The following is a 26,116-nucleotide window of genomic DNA, read 5'->3' on the forward strand; positions in this document are numbered from 1 at the left end:
TCCTTGTAGTGTTTCACAGTCTACACAGTTCAGCCAAAGAACTTCATAAAACTCCAGGCAGTCCCATAATTATTTCCCTCCTATGAAATCAAAAGGCAAATTACACACTTCCAATGTGTAATGCTGAATCATATATCTTATCGTTGCCAAGGGAAATTGGGAATGTGGTGAGCCAATTCAAGGCATAATCCCAAGAGCACACACTCCAAATTCTCTCCTTCTGATAGTAGACAAAGAGATTAGACCTATTTTAAATTTTCCTTATTTATTTCTCCCCTGACCCTTTCAGTTGTTGTATTGTTTATGTTACTTACTTTCCATGAGTGTGTGTATTTTCTGTACTTTTAATTGTGTGATACCACTTTGATTCCTTTGTGCTCAGATAGAATCCATGACATTACTTCAACTTTATTATATTTCCTGAGGGTTGTTTTGCATCCCAATATGTGGTCAATTTTGGAGAAAGGTCCACAGGCTGATAGAAAGTATATGTATAGTTCAATGTAGTTTGTTAGGTTCATTTGCCTGACGATGTACCTTAATTCTGCTCCTCCTGTTTTGTTTATTTGCATGTGATCTGTTAGGTGGTCTGAATAGACAATTTAAACAAATCACAACCACTGTTATAACTAATCTGTTGTTTCATATCTATCTGATAATGTATATTTTAAATTGGAGAAGCTTGTGTTTAATATGTGTATATTTAGAATTGTATCTTTTTGTCATTGCAAAGTATGAAATGAATTTCCTTACATCTTGTGGACAGGATGAGTTTGAAACTATTCTGTCAGCTACATAGACAAACTGAATACGGACATGGTTCTTAGTTAGGTTTCACTAGTATACCTTCTATATCTCTCAGGATGGTAATCCTGTTTCTGGCTTAATATATGTCTGTTTACTGGGGAATTGAGTTTAGTGCTATGTAAATATTTTTCAAACCTCTGTGTTAATTTTGTCATTTTTTTAAATTTTTGACTTTTTCATCGATTTCATTTGATTGACTGTCCTAGTGGTGTTAATTTATTTCCTGTGACCTCTGGTATTTTATCCTTCCCTGCAAACTATAGTATTCCTATTAGGATCCTCTATAGAGCTGGCTTACTGGTTATACATAGTTTTTAATTTATTTATAATATCCCTTAATCAGCACAGTAGCTGGGCAGCTGCCTGTCGTGCATGGAATTAGGTCTCATTTCCAAACAATGACTCTGAACTCCTACTTACTATGCAGCATCTTGGCTGCTCTTTGTTCTACCTGGACAGCCCTCAGGATCAGGCTTTCCTCTGTCTTAACCCATGGCTGCTGTCCTCCTTCCTCTCTCCTCACCATCACATCCATTCTTCCTTTCTTCTTGGCAGCTTCTTCCTTCTTCCCCCCTTATGATCCTCTCTAGGAAAGCCCTCAAAAACTCACCTCCACCATCTGTCTGCTGTGCTTCTTTATAATCACAATTAATGGGAGCAGGGTCACTTTTCTGCGGGTTAAACAGTCTTACATTCTACAAATTAGCATTAAAATACAAGCTGAATTTTATCAATACACCACAGGGTTTTCTTTCTCTTTGTTTTGGTTTAATTTTTCTTTTAACTTTTTACTTTTTATTTCATTTTTGGCTATCTTTTATTAATTGGTTATTTTATTAATTTACATTTCAAATGTTATCCCGCTTTCCAGACTCCCCTCATCAAGCCTCATCATCATATTTCTTCTCAGCATTTTCTATATAACAGCCTTCCCCGAACTACACATATCCATTCCCACCTCACACATCTAGGATCTCCATTTGGTGGGGCCACATTCCTAGAGAGTCAAGGTGCTACCACCACATTGATACCAGATAAGTCAATCCTCTTCTACCCAGTACCTAGGACAATAGACACATACTTGTATACACATTGCCTAGTTATTTACACCCTAGGACCAAGGAAGATTGGTGAGAGAGGGTCTGGTTAGATATTTAAAACCAATGATTGCTGCTTTCTCTTCTTTTTTTGGTTATAGGTAAAATTATGTTTGTATGCTTCTCTTTTTTGTCATTATTGTGAGATGATTAATTTCTTGGATTTTCTTGGATAATATTTAGTTCATTGTCTTGGAGTTTTCTTCCTATTATCCTCTGGTGTGCTTTATAGAGAAAAATATAGTTTAAATTTGATTTTGTCATGTAATATCCTGGTTTCTCCATTTATGGCGATTGGGAATTACTCAGTGTATAGGAGCTTGGGTCTGCATTACATCGGCCCAAGATTTTCTGGCTTTTAGAGTCTCTCTTGAGAAGTCTGGTGTAATTCAAATTGGTCTGAATTACTTTGGTACTGGATATTTGTACCTTACCCCTTTTAATGTACTTTCTTGTATCTGTGCATTTAGTGTTTAATTTTTATGTGAAGAGAGGAATTTTTCTGGTATAATTAATTTGGCATTCTGTAGGCTTGTTGAATGTTTTGGCCTTTTCTTTCTTCAGCTTACGAAAGTATTCTGTGATGATGAAGATATTTACTGAACCTATGAGCTGGAACTCTTAATTCTCTTCAATATCTATTTTCCTTAGCTTTGGACTTACATTGAGTCCTGAAACTCATGGATATTTTGGATTCAACAAACCGTACATGTTTATCTGAGATGGATTTTTTGTGCTTTGTGGGGTGACCTGCTTGACCCCTACGCTTCCATTTATTATCTTGTTGGATATTGAGACATGGTCAGGAATGGTGACTTCTTGCCATAAACTATATGAAAATAGTGAGGTCAATTTATGTGTGTCAAGTATCAGTAGTCTTCTGGGTGGTTTTGGATCCTGGTTGGACATATGCAACTGTTTCAAAAGCCCAGGATTGATATTCCTTGGGGTCCCATGATGATGCAATCAGACATGACAGAAAAAGACCAGAATACACATGAGAGAATGTGATTTGTATAATAGAGAGAACATTATTAATGTTCTAACTTATTAAGTTAGGATACAGAATATCTGATCACACTGTGATCTCCAAGAATGTATTTTTTAACGAAAAACTATGGTTTGGTATAGCATTGCAAGGGCAAGGACATTTACGCAAGATCTGTTTGTTTCCTGTAAACATGGACTTTATTACTGTATGGTTCACCTACCACACACCTTTCTTGCAAAGGTAAAAAGTGCACTTAGGTCCAGAGCAGATCGAGGCACGACTTGACAGAAAATGAAGATAACTAAGGCAATGGAAAGTCTTAGAGTTGAAGGATTATTAAGAAAGTGTTCAGAGGGAACAAGAATCCCCTTCTCTGGGAGGTCAGTGAATTAGGAAGGACAGTTGGGAGCTTTACTTGACGTCAGCATCTGAGTCTGGAAATGTCATTGGTAAAATTAATGTCTGGAATTTTGTGTTGTGAAACAGCACATTGGCTCTGCAGCGTTTGGCAAGGTCCATGGACAGAGAGATCACACCAGCTGGGAACAATCTGACAAGAAATCAGGTTTGCTTTAGTCACCTGAGAGGTCCTCAAGGAGAGAGGAATGGATGGGTAGCACTTTAATAGAAGGCTTTATGATCTCAATAGTGCTACTCTAGATGTCTTCAGTATAGATGCAGAAAAAGAAAAACTAAATGACTTCACAGGAATTAGAACAATTCTGACCATGATTATTTCACATTGGCAGTTTATACTTGATTCGTCTTTTTAAATTTAAAACAAGAGCCTAGGGTGTAAATTCGAGGTAGCATTAGAATCACAGTATGTTTACACCACCTTTAAGGTGCCCAGCATCTAACACTCCGTGGCTAGAGATTCTACTTTTAACTGGATCACCAGAGAAAATCTACAATCAACCATGCTAGGGAGGCCCTGATCAGTTTGTATGCTTTGTCCATCTCCACGACAACCCACTTCAGCAGAAACACCTCCAGTTTACAGGTGAAGAAATCACAGCTCAGAGCCAATTATCATTAGATCCCTCAGTCTCACTGGCTGTCAGTTACACCCACATCCTTCTCTGTGAAGGGAAGCATTGGGCCTGATGTGGGCTGTGCAAGCTGACTCTCCTGAGATGATCAGTGCTCTTCTTGAACCTGGGAGAACTGAAGACAAGATGAGCACACAGACTCCTGGGATAGATCCTGCCTCTGGGTCCTAGGGTGGGACACATTGCCTTAGTTATCTTCATTTTCTGTCAAGTCGTGCCTCGATCTGCTCTGGACCTAAGTGCACTTTTTACCTTTGCAATAAAGGTGTGTGGTAGGTGAACCATACAGTAATAAAGTCCAAGTACTTGTCATGTGCCTCTCCTCATCTGAGGAGTCTGTTCCCATGTGTCAGCTTCTATGGCAGTGGGTCTCAACACTCCTAGTGCTGCAACTCTGTAATACAGCTCTTCATGCTGTGGTGACCCCAAGTATAAAATTTTTTCATTGCTACTTCCTAATGAAGTTTGCAGTACTTATAAGTCATAATATGCAAGGTATCTGATATGCAATCTGTGTGTGAAGTTGTGCCTCACAGTCTGAGAAACATTGCTTTATATAATTTTTTTTAAAAAGAAAGGCCTTCCTATGAGGAGGACCCGGAGCAGACATAAAGGCAGAGACACCGTGAAGTAGTGACAGTTGTCAGCAGGCCCAAGGCTGCTTGCCTTAATGCCAACAGTGATTTTCTGGCTAAAGGTACAATCTGTAATCACTGGCCCCATGACATTTCTTACCTCAATTTTCCCCCTTACAATGTCTGTCTGCTTGGACATATCTGTCCAGGAAGCTAGTCCCTGTAGTCTCTGATAAAGGCAGAATGCTAAAGGCAGGTATGGTTTCCCTCTTTTGGCCCACAGTCACTTGTATAGAAGTAAGTGCAAATCCCCCGTGGGTAAATGTGTGTCTCTCACATAGTGTATTAGAATTGAAATATCTGTTTGAGTTGAGAAAAACCAACTCCCACTTCAGATTTAGAGCTGACCAACAATTACTTTCAGGAGAATGAAGAAGCTGGCCAGGCCTGAAGATCCAGATCCCCTCCCTGCCTGGGATAATCCCACCTACAGTAGACTTCAGCTTCACCTAGCAGGTGTTATCAGAAAAATCTGACCTTAAGATTCTGAAATCCACAATATGCACAAACCCTAGAGTTGTTAGGTGGCCGATTTGGGGGATTTCTCCAGGTTATAATCATTCTGGCCTCTTCTCTTCCCTTGGATGCACTCTGTTCTCTCTAGTCTGTTGGTCCTAAAAGGACTTGGGTCAACTCAAGGACTTCTAGGGGAGGAGCTTTTGTTGTGGGAGTGAGCATGGATCAAGAATGTAACCCCATTCTGACTGGGCAACTAATCTCCAGAAAAATCTTCTGCAGGCAAAGAACTGGGTCCTGTGATAGACTACACTGTTTAACAGGGAGATCTGGTTGCTTTCTCCAGGAAGAAGCACTTGGGTGTTGACTCTCACTTCTCAACCTTCTGTTCTAAATCACTTCTGAGAATGGGCACTTTCGTCTAACTCCTCAAAGGGACCTACCCTTCATTGTGGCTGGAGGATCCTATGGTGTTGCAGCTCTGAGTTGGGAGTGGGAGTACTCAGACTGACTTGGAGAAGCCTCTTTTCACAGCTGATCTAGATGTGAGGAACAGGTGCTTTTAAAGAAGCATGTGAAAGTATTTCCTGCAGGAGAGACCTCTGCAGGCAAAGACACACAGGACAGGGAAAAGCGAGTTTATGTACTGCCATCACATCCTACCAGTCTCTATATGGGGCAAGGCTTTGCCTCACCTTAGTAACAACAGCATGTAATAAATGAACCTTTTGCTGATTTCTGTCGTGGTTCCGACGTCAAAATGTCAATGAGCACCATGCAGAGCCCGGACTTAGGCTGTATTAAAGTAGTCCACAGTATCAGTGTTATCTGCAAGGTACCATGGGACAGTAGTAATGCATGTTTGCATGAACCTGGACAGTTTTCACTACAGTCTTCTAAGTCATTTTATAAAATTTTATAGTGAGTTCATGGAAGAACAGGCTCAAACATAGACAGGAACATACACACACACACACACACACACACACACACACACATACATACATACATATACATATACTTTACTGACATGGTGCATATTCTTTGTACACCAAAAATAAGGTGAGCATTAATGAAAATATTCTAATAATTGAATAAGTGGAGGAAGCTGTGTAGGGACTGTGGCTTATAGTTACTTAAAAGGTCCTCACCAGGCTCTCTTCTTGTTGGTGGGTAAACTTCAAGTGCAACTGGGGTTCGTTATTTTCTTTCTCCATAGCACGCAGGACTAGGGTGGAAGCTAGGGTTTTCAGAATATTTGGTAAGTACTATAACATTGAATGAAATCCTAAGGCTGGAACACTATTAATGTTCTAAAAAATTACAGGGCAAGCTAAAGTCAGATATCTACTGTATTTAAAGAAGCAATGAGAGCGAGGTAGATTGATGCCCTGTCTAAATTCAGAAATGTTGGAGCCCGAATGTCTCCTGATGGTGTTATTTTATCAATGTAACATAACATATGTAACATATGCTCTTTAAAAGTAAAGGCCAGAAGTTCACAGAATAATAGCATTGGCCTTACCATATCCTCCCTTGGGGATGGGAAAACTAATGTTCTGAAATCTTTGACTCTCAGGAATTGTGATCTTCATGGAAATTTAATTCCGTTGCAGATGGTCCAGTTGTTGTGGCCCTTTGTTAGAAATATCAGCCTAAACCTATAGTCCATCTGACAGAAAGCTCAGAATACAATTCACAGAACTTACTCCACATTCCCCAGACTTGTTTCTTTTGTCCATTATTTTTTTTTTTTGATGAAAGGCCAGATTGCCTCACACTACTCTGTCGAAAATCGCCATTCATTCTCCCAAAATTCTTGGGAAGATGGGAAAACGTGTCTTCCTATGTATCTGCCAGGCAGGGACTGAGAAAAAGTAGGGCACTGGTTGTTACTACAACCCTGGTGACATCACAGAGGATGCCAAGAACTCTCTAGGACACAATAGAATTTCCAAGAAGGGACATCTGATATCATAGTGAACAGAATTTGCCTCCCTGCTAATAACCTCCCTGTATAGTGCATAAGCTGAGGTGCCCTTTCCAGGAGACTTTCCTAGGGCATAGACACTGAGCAACTCCTGATTCCAAGGCCAAGTATTCCTCAAGGCTTGATTATGAAAACCTTAGTAATTCCTATGCATTTTAATGAATATTTCCCTGCTATTCCTGCCCAAAAATGTCTCATCTTAACTCAAATTATCCTCATTCAGCAATATTAGACATTAAAAATTCCTGAAAAATGACACCAGTTTGAATATGCAGTCAAAAGATTCTCTTGTCTCATTATGTACATGTGCTTGAGATCACATCAAGAAATAGCCTGCATGGTAGGTTGCGACATGGGTATGTGTTATGGGAACTCTCATGAAGCCTTGTACTTAGCATTCCACAGTTGCCACAAAATCCCTTAGGAGAAAGAAATCATTATTGAAATCATTATTGTGCTAGGAACAGTTTGGAGTCCAATTGACAGAGGAAAAGTGAAATGTTGGAGCCACCAATGAAGGCACCCTCATACTGCTTGTGGGGTTCTCCTCCTTGCACCAATTTCACCAAAGGACCATTGCTCACAGGCCTCTGTAAGCTATACCATGAGATCCTATCTGACAGTTTTTACCTTAGGTCTTTCACTGGGCATACCCTCACCTTCTGTAAATTTAACCCCATTCTTCTAGTTTTAAGACCAAATGGTGATTATCTCTTTACAAGTACGTACTGTTTTGGTCCATATCGCTTCCCTACCATGTCTATTCTGAATCTCCAGCTTCAGCTTGCCTCACCCTATGTTCCTCTGTTTGCCTGGAGTTCTGCCCACATACATTCTGAGGTAGCTCTTGGCCATAAGATCTTCATTACGTACAATCGGCAGTGAGACAAGACCTGATAGAACTTTCAGCTTGTGTTGAGCTGGTGAGAAGGACAAACATCTACAAAGTAGCAAACCTGATGATGGATCATAAAATGATTAGAAAGAAATCCTGCTATCACTTAGCTCTCTGCCAGTAAAGAACTAAGAATTGAAGTTGACACACCTTAGTACAAAGAGACCTCACCTCAGCATTTCCTCTTTTACACCAAGTAATACCCTTATCTTTACATTGATAAGCTAGATAAAGTAAGATAAATTTTGAGATGCATCACATAAGAATGACAGTCCCAATATTCAGTCCATTTCTATTTGGCAAAATTGGAGAAGGTACTTCATTAACTAAATTATATTAGTGTAAAATTTTGTACCTGAATCACTTTCTCTCAGTTCTTAAACTTTTTTATCCTCTGTCTATCATAACTTTCATTTATTAACCATAATAACTTCCCTGAATCAAAAAGTACTATTTTTCATTGTAAACAATTTTAGGGTCTATGTCCTTCATCTTTTTAATTTTATACCTCTTTCGTGGACATATTGCCATTTTTTATTTTTTATTTTTTCATCTTCCACAAGTAGATCATTTTTTCTCTGATATGGAGAAGGATGCAAGGGTGGACTTCAGATATGAGGGGGTGGTGGATATCAACGGAGTTGAGCTGCATGTTGCGAAATTAACAGAGAACAAATGAGAAGTTTAAAAAAATTAAAATGTGCACATTGGGGATAAAGAAGTGAATGCTTAGCGTGCAGAGGTTTGGCAGTGGACTGGGTATTTGTGGGGGTGGGGTGTATTTGGTTGGGGTTCTGGCATGGTAAGAACACTGTCTGTTCTGGTCCTTCCAGGGAAACACCTTCTCCCATCTCACCTCTGCCTCTATCTCCTCCTCCAACAGCTGAAACTGCCTCCTACTACAGCAGCAGCTTCTGGGCATTTCCCTCTCTGCTCAAGCTCTTCTAAGTGCTCGGGGGTGATACAAGCATTGAAAAGCCTGGGGCAGCAGTCAGGCCATGCACACTCTGTTGTCATCCCCGTAGGGGCTCAGGATTTATGGTGCCAGAGCGGTTGTGGCAGGCATTTTGATGCTGCAGTGGGTTGTCTGTCGAGCCCCTCATTCTGCACCTCCAATGTCCCCCCTGGTCCTGTCAGGTTCCTAGTTGTCACATTCCTGTGTGATGGTGAACTCGTTTTCTTTTCTGAGTCTCATGACAAGAAAATTTAACAGTAAACTATCTAGTCTTCAACTCCATTTGAGACCTGAGAAGGAGAATTGCCTGAAGAAACAGGAAATTCAGAGCTAATAGCTTCCAATTCTAAAGAAATGACAGAAATTGTTGGCTACCGTGACAGACAGTCAGCAAATATTCTTGTGTCATTGTGGCATCCAGTGTCAATTGAACGGGTCAGGGGCTCTGATAACAATCCTTTGAAGTAGATCACTTGAAGGACTATCCTCACTTTCTCTCCAAAGCCTGGGACAATAGACTTCCCCATGATCCCCTTCTCCACAGTCTGGACAGCTTTCTGGCAGCAGTGGAGGTAAGTGGGTAGTGTTTCACCCCATGGCCAATTTGCCACATTTGAAGGACACTCCAGTTAGGGTTCTTTAGTGCCCATCATTTTCTTCAGAATAGCATGAGGACACTGCTTGGACTTGAGGTCTCTCCCACTGTGAAAAGCCTTTGACTACTAGGACACCTGAAATGGCAGATTCTTCAGATCTCTAAAGAATTAGAGAACCATCTTTTTATGTGAAGTCTATCTCAGTGCACAAATGTGGAATTTTTTCAAAGGATTTACTGTTTAATTTGAATACATATACAAGAAGCTAAATAAAGCTTATTTCTGTACCTAACTAAACAAGTACCTAACATCACTAGAACACTGAGTATTTATAGTTGGATAGTACTATTTGCATTCCTTAATTATCCATGGCAGTGTACAGTAGTAATTTTATACAATTAGAATTTTACACCGTATTGTGAATAAGATGCATATACTTATATCTTAAACAAGAGTTTAATCATTTATTCAAGTATAATATGAAATTCTATCATCATTCAAATTCCATGTCATCCTAAAAGATTTGACACTTGGTGTTGCTTCCTAGTATAAAAAAAGATTGAATAATCTATGCTTTTTGTCATGTTAGCCCCTTTCTCCTGCTTCCCCAAACCCTAGATAGGAGAGATAAATGGTTGAGGAGAGAAAGAGAAAGTAAGTAAGATGTCCCTGATTCTATTCTCCTTTACTGTTTCCTCACATTCCATGACTAGTAAAAACTTGCATCCAACCCACTAAATGACAATAAACATCTCTAACCCACTGAAGACAAATAAGCAGCCACCCATCCTTCTTTTGAGAATGAGGGTGTCATGTTCTCTAAAGTTGTATCCCTATGAGTGTGGGGTGACAACAAGTTTTGGGGACCTTGCAATAATTGGGATATTTTCCAAATCCTGTGATTTCTTACAGTTTCCTATGCTTTCAGGCCCTGAATGTGGAGGGAATAACTGAAGTCTTTCCTACATTAACAATTGAAAATACAAACACACATTCATACAATTTGAGGAAGGTCACACACTATCTACATCTTGATGTTTGCTCAAAATAATTGGTCAATTACTATTTTATGTAGCTTCATTTATCTTCTTAGTATACGGGCAGAAAAGAGACAGATTGTTTGCCAAAATAATGTTAATTACTTCAATGCCAGTCACCAATAGAATTCCTGCAATCCTTTGAAGTCTTTCAGAGAAGCTCTATTTTGCACAATACTCACAATACTTATGTCTCCCATGTGGCAAACTAAAATGGACTGTTATGATCTGCTTACATATTTCAAAAGTTTTCCCACTCCAAAGTCTTACACCCTCCTCCAAAAAACAAGAGATTCCTCGCAAAAAAAAGGCCACTAGTGCTGGTTCCAGTTTATATATCCGTCACATATCTATTACTGCAAAAAACTACCATGACCGAAAACATCTCAAAAAATCCAGTTTTTCACATTGTGGTAACCAACCCCCAATTACAAAATTATGTCATTCCTAAGTCATAAATGTAAGATTACTTCTCTTTGGAATTGTAATGTAATTATCCCCTATAAAGTATGTCTCATGAGTGATTGCCCTGAGAAGGGGTTGCAAGAAACAGATTGAAAACTGCATCTTGTGTGTGGAGGTGGTGGTGGTGGTGGGTTTTTTGTTTTGTTTTGTTTGTTAGTTTGGCCTCTTTTTCAAAAACCAGAGGCTGATGAGAACATACACCAATAACTGGGTCTTTTATATAATTCCTATAGCCTTTGTGTCTGTTCTCATGACATCAACAGGCTGGGTTTCTTTTTTACTATTCTCCAAAATGAACTTGAAATTATTAAAGGTGATGCATCCTGCAGTGATGAACTGTCTTACTATTTAGCAGTGTCTGACTGCCCTGCTCATTTGTGCTTTCATGGATTTTGAGATCTTTTTTTCATTCCCATAAAGCCCTGCATCCTAATTAGGACAGGATGGATGTTAACTAGTAAATGATTCTGGTAGGATTTGATATAACAATATTAATCATACTGATGCATGAAAATGAAAGGTCTTTTCATTTTCTGGTTTCTTCAATTTTTTTCTTAATTTTTGTAATGTTTTCATTGTAACAAGTCTTCACTTTCTTAGATTTATTACAAGACTTTTAAAGCTATTCTGAATGTTTTTGTTTTTTTGGTATGTTTGTTGATATTTATTGTTGCTATACAGGAATTTTATTGATTTTAATGTGATTTCAGTTAGTGGGTCCATGAGCTGTAGGAGTTTTCTAGTGGAACCGTAGTGTTCTTTACATATAGATCATATCACCTGCAAATGAGAATACTCTGACTGCTTTCCTTCATATGGACATGCCTTTCCATCTTTCTATTTTCTGTTTTGGATAGACTTCACATACTACTTGGATTAGATGAAAAGATTGTACACCTGTGACTTATTACTTATTTTAGTGAAATGCATTAAGATATTCTCCAGTTAGGATGCTGTTGGCCTTGTATATTGCCTTTATATTGTTAAGGTACATCTTCTCCATATCCCAGATTCTCCAGGACTATTTTGTGTATCACTGTGAGACTTTGCCAAAGAAATTGTCTGCCTCTAGTGCAATGATCATGTGTTTCCTGTTCTTGGTTTCATGTGGTGTATTGTTTATTCATCTGTATTTGTTGAAACATTCTCGCTCTCTGGAGTCAAGCCAGCTTGATCATGGTACCTGATATGTTTGGGATATGTCTGAATTTTATTTGCCAGGATTCTATTGAGAAATTTTTCACTTATGTGTTCCTTCCAATCTTTGTTTTTTTTATAGGCTGCAAAGAGATACCATGAGCAAGGGAACTTTTCGAAGAAAGAGTTTATTGGGGCTTACAGTTTCAAGGATCGTGAGTCTGATATCAGGGGTACATGGCAGCAGGTATGTCACCGTGTTTCTAGAGAACTAGCTGAGATCTTACATCTTATCTGCAAGTTGGACACTGAGAAAATGAGACTTAAGTGTAAATGGTATTGAATTTGGAAACCTCAAAGGCCAATCCCAGAACAATCCAACAAAAAACAAAACAAAACAAAACAAAACAAAACTATATCTTCTACTTCTTCCCGAACATTTCCTCTAACCAGCAACAAACATTCATACTTGTAAGTTTATGGAGACCATTATCATTCAAAAGACCACATTCTACTCCCAATTGTCCATAGGATCTTAAACATATCATAATGAAAAATGCACTTAGCTCGCTTTGCAAAATCCCTATAGTCTTTACCGTCTACACAGTTTATCCAAAGAGCTTCCTAAAACTGCAGGCAGTCCCTTAATCATTCCCCCTATGAAATCAAATGGCCAATTACACACATCCAATGTGTAATGCCAAATCACATATGTTATCATTGCAAAGTGAAGTTGGGAAGGATAGCGAGCCAATTCAAGGCATAATCGCAATAGCCACACTCCACATTCTCTCCTTCTGACAGAAGAGAAGGAGATTAGATGGGTTCACTCCTCTGGCTTTGCTGATTGAAACATAATTCATAAACTTTTGTTGTATCATATAGATCTGTGGATGGTGGTTGTGTTTTCAATGTCACTCATTTCTAGGAATTTTTCATTTTTCCTTATCCCCTTACCCTTTCAGTAGTATATTGTTTATGTTACTTACTTTCCATGAGTGTCTGTATTTTCTGTACTTTTAATTGTGTGATACCAGTTTGATTTCTTTGGGCTCAGATAGAACGCACAACATTATTTCAACGCTCTTATATTTTCTGAGGCTTGTTTTTTTTTACCTATTCTCTGGTCAATTTTGGAGAAATATCCACAGGCTGATAGAAAATATATGTATAGTACACTGTAGTTTGTTAGTTCCATTGGCCTGATGATGTCACTTAATTCTGCCCCTCCTGTTTTGTTTATTTGCATATGATCTGTTAAGTGTTCAGAATGGAGAAGCAAAAGAAATCACAAACACTATTAGAACGAATCTGTAGTTTCATAGCTATCTGATAACATATATTTTTAAATTTGGGAAGCCTGTGTTAATATGTATATATTTAGAATTGTAGTATGTTTTAGTAATTGCAAAGTATGAAGTGAATTTCCTTACATCTCTGGACAGGATGAGTTTGAAATCTATTCTGTCAGCTAGATAGAGAAACTGCATAGGATTGCGATAGGGACATGTTTCTTAGTTCTGTTTCTCTAGTAAAACCTGTATATCTCTCATGATGGTAATCCTGTTTCAGGCTAAATATATAATTGTTTACTAGGGAATTGAGTTTAGTGACATGAAAATATTATTTAAACCTCTGTTAACTGTTGTCATTTGGTTAATTTATGAGATTTTTGTAGGCTACTTTTGATTGACTGTCCTAGTGGTGTAAATTTATTTCCTGTGTCCTCTGGTATTTTATCCTTCCCTGCAAATAAAGTATTCCTATTAGGATCCTCTGTAGAGGTGGCTTACTGGTTATACATAGTTTTTAAATTATTTATAATATCCCTTAATCAGCACAGTAGCTGGGCAGCTGCCTGTCCTGCATGGAAATAGGTCTCATTTCCAAACAATGACTCTGAACTCTTACTTACTATGCAGCATCTTGGCTGCTCTTTGTTCCACCTGGACAGCCCTCAGGATCAGGCTATCCTCTGCCTTAAACTGTGGCTGCTGTCCTGCTTCCTCCTTCCTCACTATCACATCCATTAGTCCTTTCTTCTTTGGCAGCTACTTCTTCCTTCTTCCCTCCTAGTGATCCTCTCTAGCAAAGCCCTCAAAAACTCACCTCCACAATCTCTCTGCTGTGCTTCTTTATAATCACAATTAACTGGGAGCAGCATCACTTTTTGGGGGGGTTTAACCAGTCTTACATTCTACCAATCAGCATTAAAATACAAGCATAATTAGGTCAATCCCCTACAGGGTTTTCTTTTCTTTTCTTTTTTATTTTTTGGTTGGTTTAATTTTTCCTTTACCTTTCTTTTTACGTTTTATTTGATTTTTGACTATCTCTTATTAATTGTTTATTTTATTTATTTACATTTCCAATGTTGTTCCTCTATCCAAAATCCCCTAATAAAGCCTATCATCACATTTCTGCTCAGCTTTCCCTATATAACAGTGCTCCCCAACTCACACATATCCATTCCGACCTCACACCTCTAGGATCTCCATTTGGTGGGGCAACAGGCCTAGCAGAGTCAAGGTCCTACAACCACATTGATACAAAATAAATCAATCCTCTCATACACAGTACCTAGGACCATAGACCCATACTTGTATACAAGTTGGCTGGCAGTTAAATCCCTAGGAGCTGTGGGTTCGGTCACAGAGTGTCTGGTTAGATATTAAAGACCAATGCTTGCTGCTTTCTCTTCTTTTTCTGGTTATAGTCGAAATTATGTTTGTGTCCTTTCTTTCTTGAAATTTTTGTCAGATGATTAATTTCTTGGCTTTTCTTGGGTAAAATTTAATTCATTGTCTTGGATTTTACCTCCTATCATCCTCTTTTGTGCTTTCTTAGAGACAAAATATTGTTTAAATTTGATTTTGTCATGTAATATCTTGGTTTCTCCATTTATGGTGATTGGGAATTACACAGTGTATAGGAGCTTGGGTCTGCATTACATCTACCTAAGATTTTCTGGCTATTAGAGTCTCTGTTGAGAAATGTGGTGTAATTCATATAGGTCTGACTTCATTTGGTACTGGATATTTATACCTTACCCCTTTTTCATGTTCTTTCTTGGATCTGTGCATTTAATGTTTTAATTTTTATGTGAAGGAAGGAATTTTTCTCCTACAATTAATTTGATGTTTTGTATGCTTGTTGGTTTTTTTTCTTTTTTTCTTTTTCTTTTTATTTATTTTTTTTTTTGGCCTTTTCAATTCTCTTCTATATCAGTTATCCTTAGGTTTAGACTTAAGTTGTGTCCTGAAATTCATGGATATTTTGGATTCAATATATTGTAAATGTTAATGTGAGATGGATTTTTGTGCTTTTTTGGGTGACCTCCTTGACCCCAACTCTTCAATTTATTATCCTGTTGGATAATGAGACATGGTCAGGAATGGTGACCTCTTGCCATAAAGTACATAAAAATAGGATGGTGAACTTGTGTGTCAAGTATCAGTAGTCTTCTAGATGGGTTTCTTTCCTGGTTGGCCAAATACAACAGTTTCTAAAGCCCAGGATTTATGTTCCCTGGGATTCCTACGATGATGCAATTAGACATGACAGAGAAAGACCAGAATACACATGAGGGAACTTGATTTATATAATAGAGAGAACATTTGTAAGTTAGGTTACAAAATATCTGATCAGACTGTGATCTCAAAGAATGTATTATTTAATGAAAAACTATTTTGTGTTATAGCATTGCCAGGGCACAGACATTTATGCAAGAGCCGTTTGTTTGCTGTAAACATGGACTTTATTACTGTATGGCTCACCTACCACACACCTTTCTAGCAAAGGTAAAAAGTGCACTTAGGTCCAGAGCAGATCAAGGCAGGACTTGAAAGCAAATGAAGATAACTAAGGCAATGGAAAGTCTTTGATTTGAAGGATATTTAAGAAAGTGTTCAGAGGGACCAAGAATGCCCTTCGTCTGGGAGGTCAGTGATTTAGGACGGACACTTGGCAGCTTTACTTGACGTCAGCATCTGAACCAGGAATTTCATTGGTAAAATTAATGTCTGTAATTTTGTGTTGTGAAACAGCACATTGGCTCTGCAGCTTTTGGCAAGGTCCATGGACAGAGAGATCACACCAGCTGGGAACAATCTGACAAGAAATCAGGTTTCCTTTAGTCACCTGAGAGGTCCTCAAGGAGAGAGGAATGGATGGGTAGCACTTTAATAGAAGGCTTTAGGATCTCAATAATGCTACTATAGATGCCTTCAATATAGATGCAGAAAAAGAAAAACTAAATGACTTCAGAGGATTTAGCTTAATTTTGATCATGACAATTTCACATTGGCAGTTTAACTTGATTCGTCTTTTTAAATTCAAAACAAGAGCATAGGGTGTAAATTCGAGGTAGCATTACAGTCACAGTATGTTTACACCACCTGTAAGGTGCCCAGCATCTAACCCATGTGGCTGGAGATTCTACTTTTAAATGCATCACCAGAGAAAATTTCCAATTAACCATGCCAGGGAAGCCCTGATAAGTGTGTATGTTCTGTCCATCTCCACGACAACCCACTTCAGCAGAAACGCCTCCATTTTACAGGTGAAGAAATCACAGCTCAGAGCAAATGATCATCAGGTCCCTCAGTCTCACTGGCTGTCAGTTACACCCACATCCTTCTCTGTGAAGGGAAGCATTGGGCCTGATGTGGGCTGTGCAAGCTGACTCTCCTGAGATGATCAGTGCTATTCTTGAACCTGGGAGAACTGAAGACAAGATGAGCACACAGACTCCTGGGATAGATCCTGCCTCTGGGTCCTAGGGTGGGACACAGTATCCCTTGCCATGTGCCTCTCCTCATCTGAGCAGTCTGTTCCCATGTGTCAGCTTCTATGGCAGTGGGTCTCAACACTCCTAGTGCTGCAACTCTTTTTCTATTTTTTTTTCACTTTTTCGTGCTGCAACTCTTTAATACAGCTCTTCTTGCTGTGGTGACCCCAGCCATAAAATTGTTTCATTGCTACTTCATAATAAATATTTCTGTTCTTATAAGTCATAATATGCAAGGTATCTGTTATCAAGGTATCTGATATGCAATCTGTGTGAGAGGTTGTGCCTCACAGGTTGATAAACATTGCTTTATACATTTTATTTTTCAAAGAAAGGCCTTCCTATGAGGAGGACGTGAGGCAGTCCTAAGTGCAGAGACACCATGAAGTAGTGACAAGTTTTAGCAGGCTCAAGGCTGCTTGCATTATCGACATCAGAGATTTCTGGCTAAAGGCACAATGTGAAATCACGGTCCCCATTACTTTTCTTACCTCAATTTTCTCTGTTACGTCTGTCTGCTTGGACATGTTTGTCCAGGAAGCTAGTCTCTGTAGTCTCTGATAAAGGCAGAATGCTAAAGGCAGGAATGGTTTCCCTCTTTCGGGCCACAGTCACTTGTATAGAAGTAAGTTCAAATCCCCCGTGGGTAACTGTGTGTCTCTCACATAGTGGATGAGAATTGAAATATCACCTGTTTGAGTTGACAAAAACCAACTCCCACTTCAGATTTAGAGCTGACCAACAATTACTTCCAGGAGAATGAAGAAGCTGGCCAGGCCTGGAGACTCAGATCCCCTCCCTGCCTGGGATAATCCCACCCACAGTAGACTTCAGCTTCACCTAGCAGGTGTTATAGAAAAGTCTGTCCTTAAGATTCTGAAACCACAATATGCACAAACCCTATAGTTGTTAGGTGGCCGATTTGGGGGATGTCTCCAGGTTATAATCATTCTGCCCTCTTATCTCCCCTTGGATGCACTCTGTTCTCTCTTGTCTGTTGGTGCTAGAAGGACCTGGGTCTACTCATGTGCTTCTAGGGGAGGAACTTTTGTTGTAGGAGTGAACATGGATCAAGAGTGCAAACCCATTCTGACTGGGCAAATAAGCTCCAGAAAATTTCCCCAGGCAAAGACTTGGGTCATGTGGGAGCTACACTGTTTAACAATGAGATCTGGTTGCTTTCTCCAGGAAGAAGCACTTGGGGGTTGAGTATCACTTCTCAACCTTCTGTTTTAAGTCACTTCTCAGAAGAGACACGTTGTTCTAACTCCTCCATGGGACCTACCCTTCAGTGTGGCTGGATCCTATGGTGTTACAGCTCTGAGCTGGGAGTAGGAGCACTGAGACTGACTTGGTGAAGCCTATTTTCAAGTTTATCTAGATGTGAAGAACAGGTGCTTTTAAAGAAGCATGTGAAAGTTTTTCCTGCAGGAATGCCCACTCTGCTGGCAAAGTCAGGCAGGACAGGGAAAAGCGAGTTCATTTGCTGCCATCACAACCTACCAGACTCTCTATGGGGTGAAGTATTCCCTCTCCTTGGTAACAAGAGCATGTAATAAATGAAATTTTGCAGCTCTCTGTAGTGGAGCCGATGTCAAAATCTCACTGAGAATCATGCATAGCCTGGATTTAGGCTGTATTAATGTAGGCAACAATTTCAGTGTTATCTGCAAGGTACCATGGGAGAGTAGTAACCCAAGTCTGCATGCACCTCGACAGTTTTCACTGTAGTCTTCTAATTCACTTTATAAAATTTTATAGTGAGTTCATGGAAGAACGGGCTCAAACATAGACATGAACAATCACAGACACACACACACACACACACACACACACACGCCCATACTTTACTGACATGGTGCATAATTTTTGCACACCACAAATATGGTCAGCATTAATGAAAATACACTAATTATTAAATCAATGGAGGAAGCTGTGGTGAAGCTGGGGCTTAGAGTTACTTAATAGGTCCTATGAAGGCTCTTCTTTTGCTGGAGGCTAAACTTCAATGCAATTGGGGTTCCCTATTTTCTTTTTGCATAGCACATAGGACTAGGGTGGAAACCAGGGTTTTCAGCATGTTTGGCAAGTACTGTAACATTGAATTAAATCCTTAGGCTGGAACAGTATTGATGTTACACAAAATTACAGGGCAAGCTGGATGAAGACACCGAGCTGACAGTGTGGACATCTTAAGATTTGTACTGGACAGTGACAGACTTTTCTGAAGACTGGAAATGTTTACAATGTCAGAGAGAATGGAAGGCCCCTCAGACTTCAATTCACTCTAAGAACAGTTTATTCAAGTAAGGGATAAATTGAACTATTGTCTCCTGTCACAGATGTCAGTAGAAATTATGCAAGGTATTGTATGCCAGTGGTAGCATTAGCAAAACAAAGCACACCTTGTCTTGAAGGCTAATAAATTAGCAATATGTATAGCAAGAGGCTAGCTCTTCCAGGTCCTTTCATAGTAACTCAGAAGCTCAAATACACTGGCAATGTGAAAGTGTGGTGGATATCTAGTTACCACTAGCTTCTGTTTTGATACAGACGACCCTTTCTGTGGCATGGTCAGCTTCTAATGAATGACTAGAGGACCTATGCTTGAGAATAAACAAACAATACATTGCTTCTCTAGATGCTGAGCTCTTAAAAGCCTTGGTGTCACAGCAACTGTTTGTGGACATTCTGGATCATTCCTTCTGAACTTTAACTTTCTGAGTAACTCAGACTCTGAGTAAGTCAGTTCAATTCCATAAATTGGAAATCAGTCAACTGGAAAAAAATACTTTTACAACAGGAACCGAGATTTGCCACGGAAAAAGGGAAGCTTGAACTGGCCCACCTAGTTTCTGGGTTTGCACAGGCTTGCTATCCAAAAGAAATATGTGTTCCCAGCTGTAGGCTGCATTCACTATGGTTGCTCTTGAGGTTCTGTCCTAAACTGCTTAGATTAAGATAATTTTCTTAATATCTATCAAAAGAATTCATTATGTGCAGCAGGCCTACAGGAAGATAGTTTCCATTCTGTATTTTATAAATGTGCATAGTAGATATGGTCATCATTGATACTAGGTGAAGGATCTGCTCTAATATGGAAACTAAGTGATGCTGTAGGAACATCTGAATCCTCAATGAGCAGTGGGGCCACCTGAGCCCTGCATGGATGCCTGGTAGCCTAACATATTGAGCCTGCACAGCTCAGTAAGAATACACATTTCCTGAGATCTCTCTGTTTAATTTGAGGTATCCTGTCCACCTAAGGGAGCACATGCCCTGGAAAGACAAAAGCCACATGCAGGATCTGTGGTGATGACTCACAGGTTAGAACCTGCAGGATCTGTGGTGATACCTCACAGGTTAGAACCTCTGCTGCTCTCTCAGAAGAAGCACATGGTTCCCAACAATAATCTACAACAGGGAATGTGATTCCTTCTTTTGGACTATGAGGGAAATTCACCCAGGACAGGCCACAGACATACAGTAGAGAAAAAGACCCACTGACATAAATGATCATTCTACGCCTAATCCACAACAATAAAAACACAGCATATGTATGGTCTAGGACAACAGCATTTATCAAAACCTTTTTCCCAACATGACTTTGGAGGTCATTATCTGTGGGGCATATTGAGAGTGTATTGCAAGAAAGACTGAAGCATATGGTTCTCCATTAGGATTACTTACATATACCTTTGGAAATGTCAATTTTTCTGCAGCTCTACAAATATGAGTGTATATTAGTCAAAATGTGCTACACAGGATCAATAATGAACGTGTGTTGTAGACTGTTTTATTAAGATTAGCAGAAAACATGACCGCATGGATAAAGTATGGCAGTGATCACATCATAAAATGTACATCCAAGAAAAGAACACATTATCCACACAAAACACACTATCACTCTAGGTAAGCATTGGTGGCTTTGAATTTACTATTTAGCCCAGGAACTCTGGACCATGCAGAATCCATCTTTAGCTGTCAGTTCTAAGAGCACAAGAGGGGCAGGACACTTGAATAAGCAAGATGGTCTCAAGAGTCAAGAGTTAAAAATCAAGTTTTATTCATAAGGAATACAATACAAAACAAAAAATGATTAAAATGAATATTAATATAAATATCTAAAAGTATTTTCAGATGTGAAAAATATTAACAAGAACATATAACTATGAAATAACAAAACAAAAACTTCATTTAAGATCATAACAAAAATATTTTAAACAGCATATTCTTAGTGAACATTTAGAAGCACAGTTATATTGCTGTTTCTCCTCTAGCAGGCAAAATGGCAATGCAGTCCCCAAGTGGTCTCTCAAGTGGTGTTATCCAAAACAGAAAAAGAATAAGATATCAATCAGTCAGACTGGCTTAGTGAAAGATAAATTTAGTGTTTCTTAGCAAAATATGAATTCAACTATGAGGGAGAGTATTCATCCAAAAAAGGTTGTTATTATTCAGGATGGCGGTCAGCAGGGGAATCCTGAGAAAGCAACCTATTCTTCAGGACGCTCTCCTCCTGCTGTGTGTCCCATTCCAGCTCTTTTGCAATTTCTGAGACCAGGGAGAGGAAGGCAGTTATTCAGAAACTGATGTGTTGGGGACTTGCATGCCAGCTGTCAGGTTGCTGCCTTCTACCCACTCAGCTCTATTTTAGGTCACCATTGATTTGTTAACTGATAACATTGGTGGTGTGTCTGTGGGCAGGGCAAAGTCTACAGCAACCCTGACAGTAATGTGGGCTGCCCATCTGGGCCTCAGACTTTAACCAGTGCAAACCAAGAACAGGGCAATGGGAAGAGACCTCATTGGGTTGCAGGATGAAAGGAGAAGTCAACCTGTCACCAAGATGAAAGCCAATGACAAAGAATAATTTGCCATTTGCACTCGGTTCTTATCCCTGAAAGGTGCTTCCCAACTTGGAGGTCACATGACCACAGAATATCATTTATCACAGGAACAAAACTAGTTCAAAGTGCTACATAGCATCCATTCTATCACAGGGACATGCGGTAATATGATAGGTTATTCAATTGTCACCATTTCCAGACTGCAGCTTCAAAAAGAGCACCAAAGCATAGTTGTTAATAAGTCAGTTCCTGAAAAGTGGTTGTCTTCCCAGAATACTCGTGCACAGACAGAGGAATGAACATTCCATTGCATGAGGTGGTTGTATTGTTGGAGTGTACATTATTAAGGTGGTAGGGAAAGCAAACATGTATCAAATTGGCAAATGGAATCAGATATTTTTAGGCTGACACAGCTGCTTGTCCCTACCAGATGTTGCTTGGTCTGGAGGTTGCTGGTTTTCTCCTGTTCGTCTTTATCTTTCTTGTTCAAATCAAACAAAAATTTCTGTAGCAGCGGTGCAGAATCAAGCTGTTCTGCTTTGCTCTCCTTTCTGAATGGGAACAACTTCTTCTGCATACATATCTTGTCCATATGGATCCGGCTGGGCAGGTTCCTGGAAACACACACTGCATAGTTAGATCCTGCACCCTCTTCCTCCAATTCCTACTCACAAGTCTCACAAACACGCTCTGGACCCAGATACAAGTGAAAACTTCATAGAATACATCTTGATACACACAAGGCTGCTGCACAAACATCAAACAGCCAATTCAGGGAAGACTAAATTGTTTCTGTGACCCAAGTACGAAAAAGCATTCATTTCTCTCCACAACAACAGGGGATATACATCTATCCATGGAAGCAAAAGGCATGGGGGCAACATTAATAAATAGTGGGCAAATACCCTCAAAGGAGGTCAGTAGAATTAAGGGAAGGTCATGTTATCCATGTGGTCCACACACTGAGTTTTGTTAAACCTGGTGTGACCGCAGAGGCCCAGTTCAGCCTATTAGCCATTTGGTGAGCTGAATAAGTACTGGTCTACCTAGAGCCTTCTGAAGATGCCTAGACACTCTGGGTATGAGTAACAGTCTCCTGTGGACCTAAAAACTGAGTCCAAAAGGCCCAGGACACAGTGATGTTTAAAGAGCACAAGACATGGAGCCAGAGCTGCTAGACCTCCAGTCAGAACAAAGGGTGGCACCTGTGGGCAAAGCAGAGTTAATGGCCTCTCTGACCAGTGCTCACCGATAGAAGTTAATTTCCTTCTGGAGCTCCTGAAATTTCTCACAATGCTCGATGTTCCTCATCTCTAAGTTGTGCAGTAATGACATGACCTCCCTCTCCTTTATCTTCAATTTTTCATAAAATGGATTTGACCTGATGTAGCGGCTGGCCCTAGGAGAGTAAAACCCAATGAACATCTGCGTTTAGGAATATATGAACTCAGGCTGGGTCTTCTAGTACCCCAGCCCTGGGAGGACAATTTCTGAGTTCTACATATTGGAAGCTTCTTCAGCTTCAGAAACTTGTTATTCTGGGCCCAGGACCCCATAAGCTCGGCATCGAGATAAAGGGTTCCCAGGTTCCCTTTCTTCACTCAGAAGGGCTGGATCTGCAGTCAAGCTAGTTATGCTAACAAGGGCCTAGGCCACAGCTCTCCCACATCCAAGACCTAGAAAACTGTGATTTCATTTTTCCTGTTTTGACAACAGGAATTCTACATCCTGAATAATTAATATTGTAGAGACACACAATTCACACAATTATGGAGTTGAGAACATAAATCGCCACAAAAGTATAATCTGCCCAAATGGCACAAATATACAGACAAATGTGACCACATTGGCAAAGAAGTGTGCAGTTGAAGAGGGGCTCCCAAAACAAAGCACTCACATCACCATGAAATTGTTATACATGAATATACTCAGGAAAAAACATAGACCCCTAGATTCCAAGTGTGGGGGGAAATATAAACATATAAAAATTGTGCATATGCATGTAGGTGTGTACACACAGAGACACAGAAACTGGGACACACACACAGGAAAAGAAAAGTAAACAGTAAGAGAATGAAAAAGGGAGCGAAATATGCAAACGGAGAACACAATCAGAATCAGAAAAAATGCATGCCACATTATTGGTTCAGAGGTAAACAAAAAAGAAGGAAAAGCCCTGTGTCTCTGGCCATCTAGTCAAACATTGAGATGAACAATTGGGGATCTGTCACCTCAGGCTACTGCAACAAGAGTCCTCACTCAGTCACCTTCCTAGCACACACCCAAACTCACAGCACCTAGAACCTTGCAAAGCTACCACCTGTCAAGGGCTTTCCAAATGCACACTGGGAACTCATGCTCCAGGAACGTTATCCCTGAATCCTCACTAAGGCCACAAGTTCAGATTTTCAGCTGGAGGCAGCAGATGAGACCATTTCCCATCTCACTCCTGACCAAGGGTCAGGTTCTGAATCTCCTCTATATCAGAAATGAGGTTTAGGACAAGTTCTTTGGGAGGCACAGCTTTCTAGACCCCAACACCTTAATAGAATACGATGGAGGTGACATTGCAGGTCCATGAGTGACACAAGGCAGTTTGGAGCAATGCATACCTGTTGTTCCTGGATCTCTCTGTCACGTAAGTCAGGAGATCTCTGAGCTCATTTCTCTCCTCAGTAGCTGCCTGCAGCTGTCTAATCAGTCTCTGCTCTTCTGTGTTCTCCGTGTTGGCCTCCTTGTTGATTACCACAGGGCCAGGGGATGATGTCAGTCTCCCATCCTCTGTAGGTAGAAGAACACAAGTGAACATTTTTGGGGAAACTGATGAGTGTGCATAGACCATGGCAAGCCCCAAACAGGAGGAGAGCATGTGTAGACCACAGTGTCACCACAAAGAGTTTGTCGTTGCCTAAGAGACCTCCTCAGTGGAAGTCAACTCTCCCAGCACTCTATAGAGACCAAGAGATGTCAGATGCCGGGTGTTCCCTATGCCTGCTGACCCATGCTCCATGTACCACAGAGATGGCTTCTACAGGATTGTTATCAAGTTAACAGGGTACAACTTTCTTTCAAGACCCTCACCGCTGTACTTTCAGAAGTCAGATGATAAATTCAACCTCCAAAAGATTTGAGTGATTGGAGATACTCAGATGTCCTGCACTGATACTCTAGGCCACACCATTTGGATTTAAAAAGCATTGCTGGGGATGTCATGATCAACAGACTTATCAATTCCCCTAACTGAAACACCAAATGCCACAGAATTGCCAATTGGTTACAGGCTGAATCTTGGTCTACCTGCTACAAATAGTTTTAGTACTGTAAAAAAATGTTTGTAACACACAAACTCTAATTTATAATGCTAAGGATGTCCCATCTCTGCCAATTAGAAAAAGTCAGAGGTGTTCTAAGAACATAAGGCCAGAAGCATAATTCACTCCCTGATACTAAAGAGAGAGATCTACTTTACTTAAAGAAGCAATGAGAGTGAAGTAGATTGATACCCTGTCTAAATTCAGTAAAGTTGGACACTCAGTGTCTCCTGATCGTGTTATTATATCAATGTATCGTATCATATGCACGTTAAAAGTGAAGGCCAGAAGTTCACAGAATAATAGCATTGGCCTTCCCATGTCCTCCCTTTGTGGATGGGCAAACTAATATTCTGAAATCCTTGACTTTTAGGAATTGTGATCTTCATGGAAATTCAATTCCTTTGCAGATACTCCAGTTGTTCTGGCCTATTGCTAGACAGGTCAGCATAAGCCTATTCTCCCTCTGACAAAAAGCTCAGCATACAATTCACAGAACTTACTCAGCATTCCCCAGGCCAGCTTTCGTTGTCTATCATTTATTTTTGATGAAAGGTGAGATTCCCTCACTCCAGTCTGTCCAAAATCGATGTTCACTCTCCCAAAATTCTTGCGAAGCCGGGAAAACATGTCTTCCTGTGTATCTGCCAGGCAGGGACTGAGAAAAAGTAGGGCACTGGTGGTTACTACAACACTGGTGACATCACAGAGGATGCTAAGAACTCTCTAGGACACAATAGAATGTCCAAGAAGGGACCGTTGATGTCATGGTGAACAGACATTGCCTCCCTGCTAATAATCTCCCTGTACAGTGCATAAGCTGAGGTGCCCTTTCCTGGAGACATTCCCAGGGCATAGCCACTGAGCAACTCCTGCTCGCAAGACCAAATTTTCGTCAAGGCTTGATTATAAAAACCTGAGTAATTCCTATGCATTTTAATGAATTTTTCCCTCTAAATCCTGCCCAAAAATATCTCATCTTAAGTCAAATTATCCTTACTCATCAATATCAGCCATTAAAAATTCCTGAGAAAGAATACCAGTTTGAATAAG

General features: G+C 39.9%; 1 protein-coding gene across 1 annotated transcript; it reads right to left on the reverse strand.

Moving 5' to 3' along the window:
- Window positions 1–20,944: 20,944 nt before the first annotated feature.
- LOC134480029 (disks large homolog 5-like) lies at window positions 20,945–25,756 on the reverse strand. The gene is given in 4 exon segments (NM_001430124.1): window positions 20,945–22,366; window positions 23,002–23,151; window positions 24,365–24,533; window positions 25,567–25,756. Coding segments are annotated over 4 exon segments (717 nt in total). The 5' UTR covers window positions 25,694–25,756; the 3' UTR covers window positions 20,945–22,095.
- Window positions 25,757–26,116: the final 360 nt, after the last annotated feature.

This window comes from Rattus norvegicus, chromosome 8, assembly GCF_021556685.1.
Source record: "Rattus norvegicus strain SHRSP/BbbUtx chromosome 8, alternate assembly SHRSP_T2T, whole genome shotgun sequence".
NCBI lineage: Eukaryota > Metazoa > Chordata > Mammalia > Rodentia > Muridae > Rattus > Rattus norvegicus.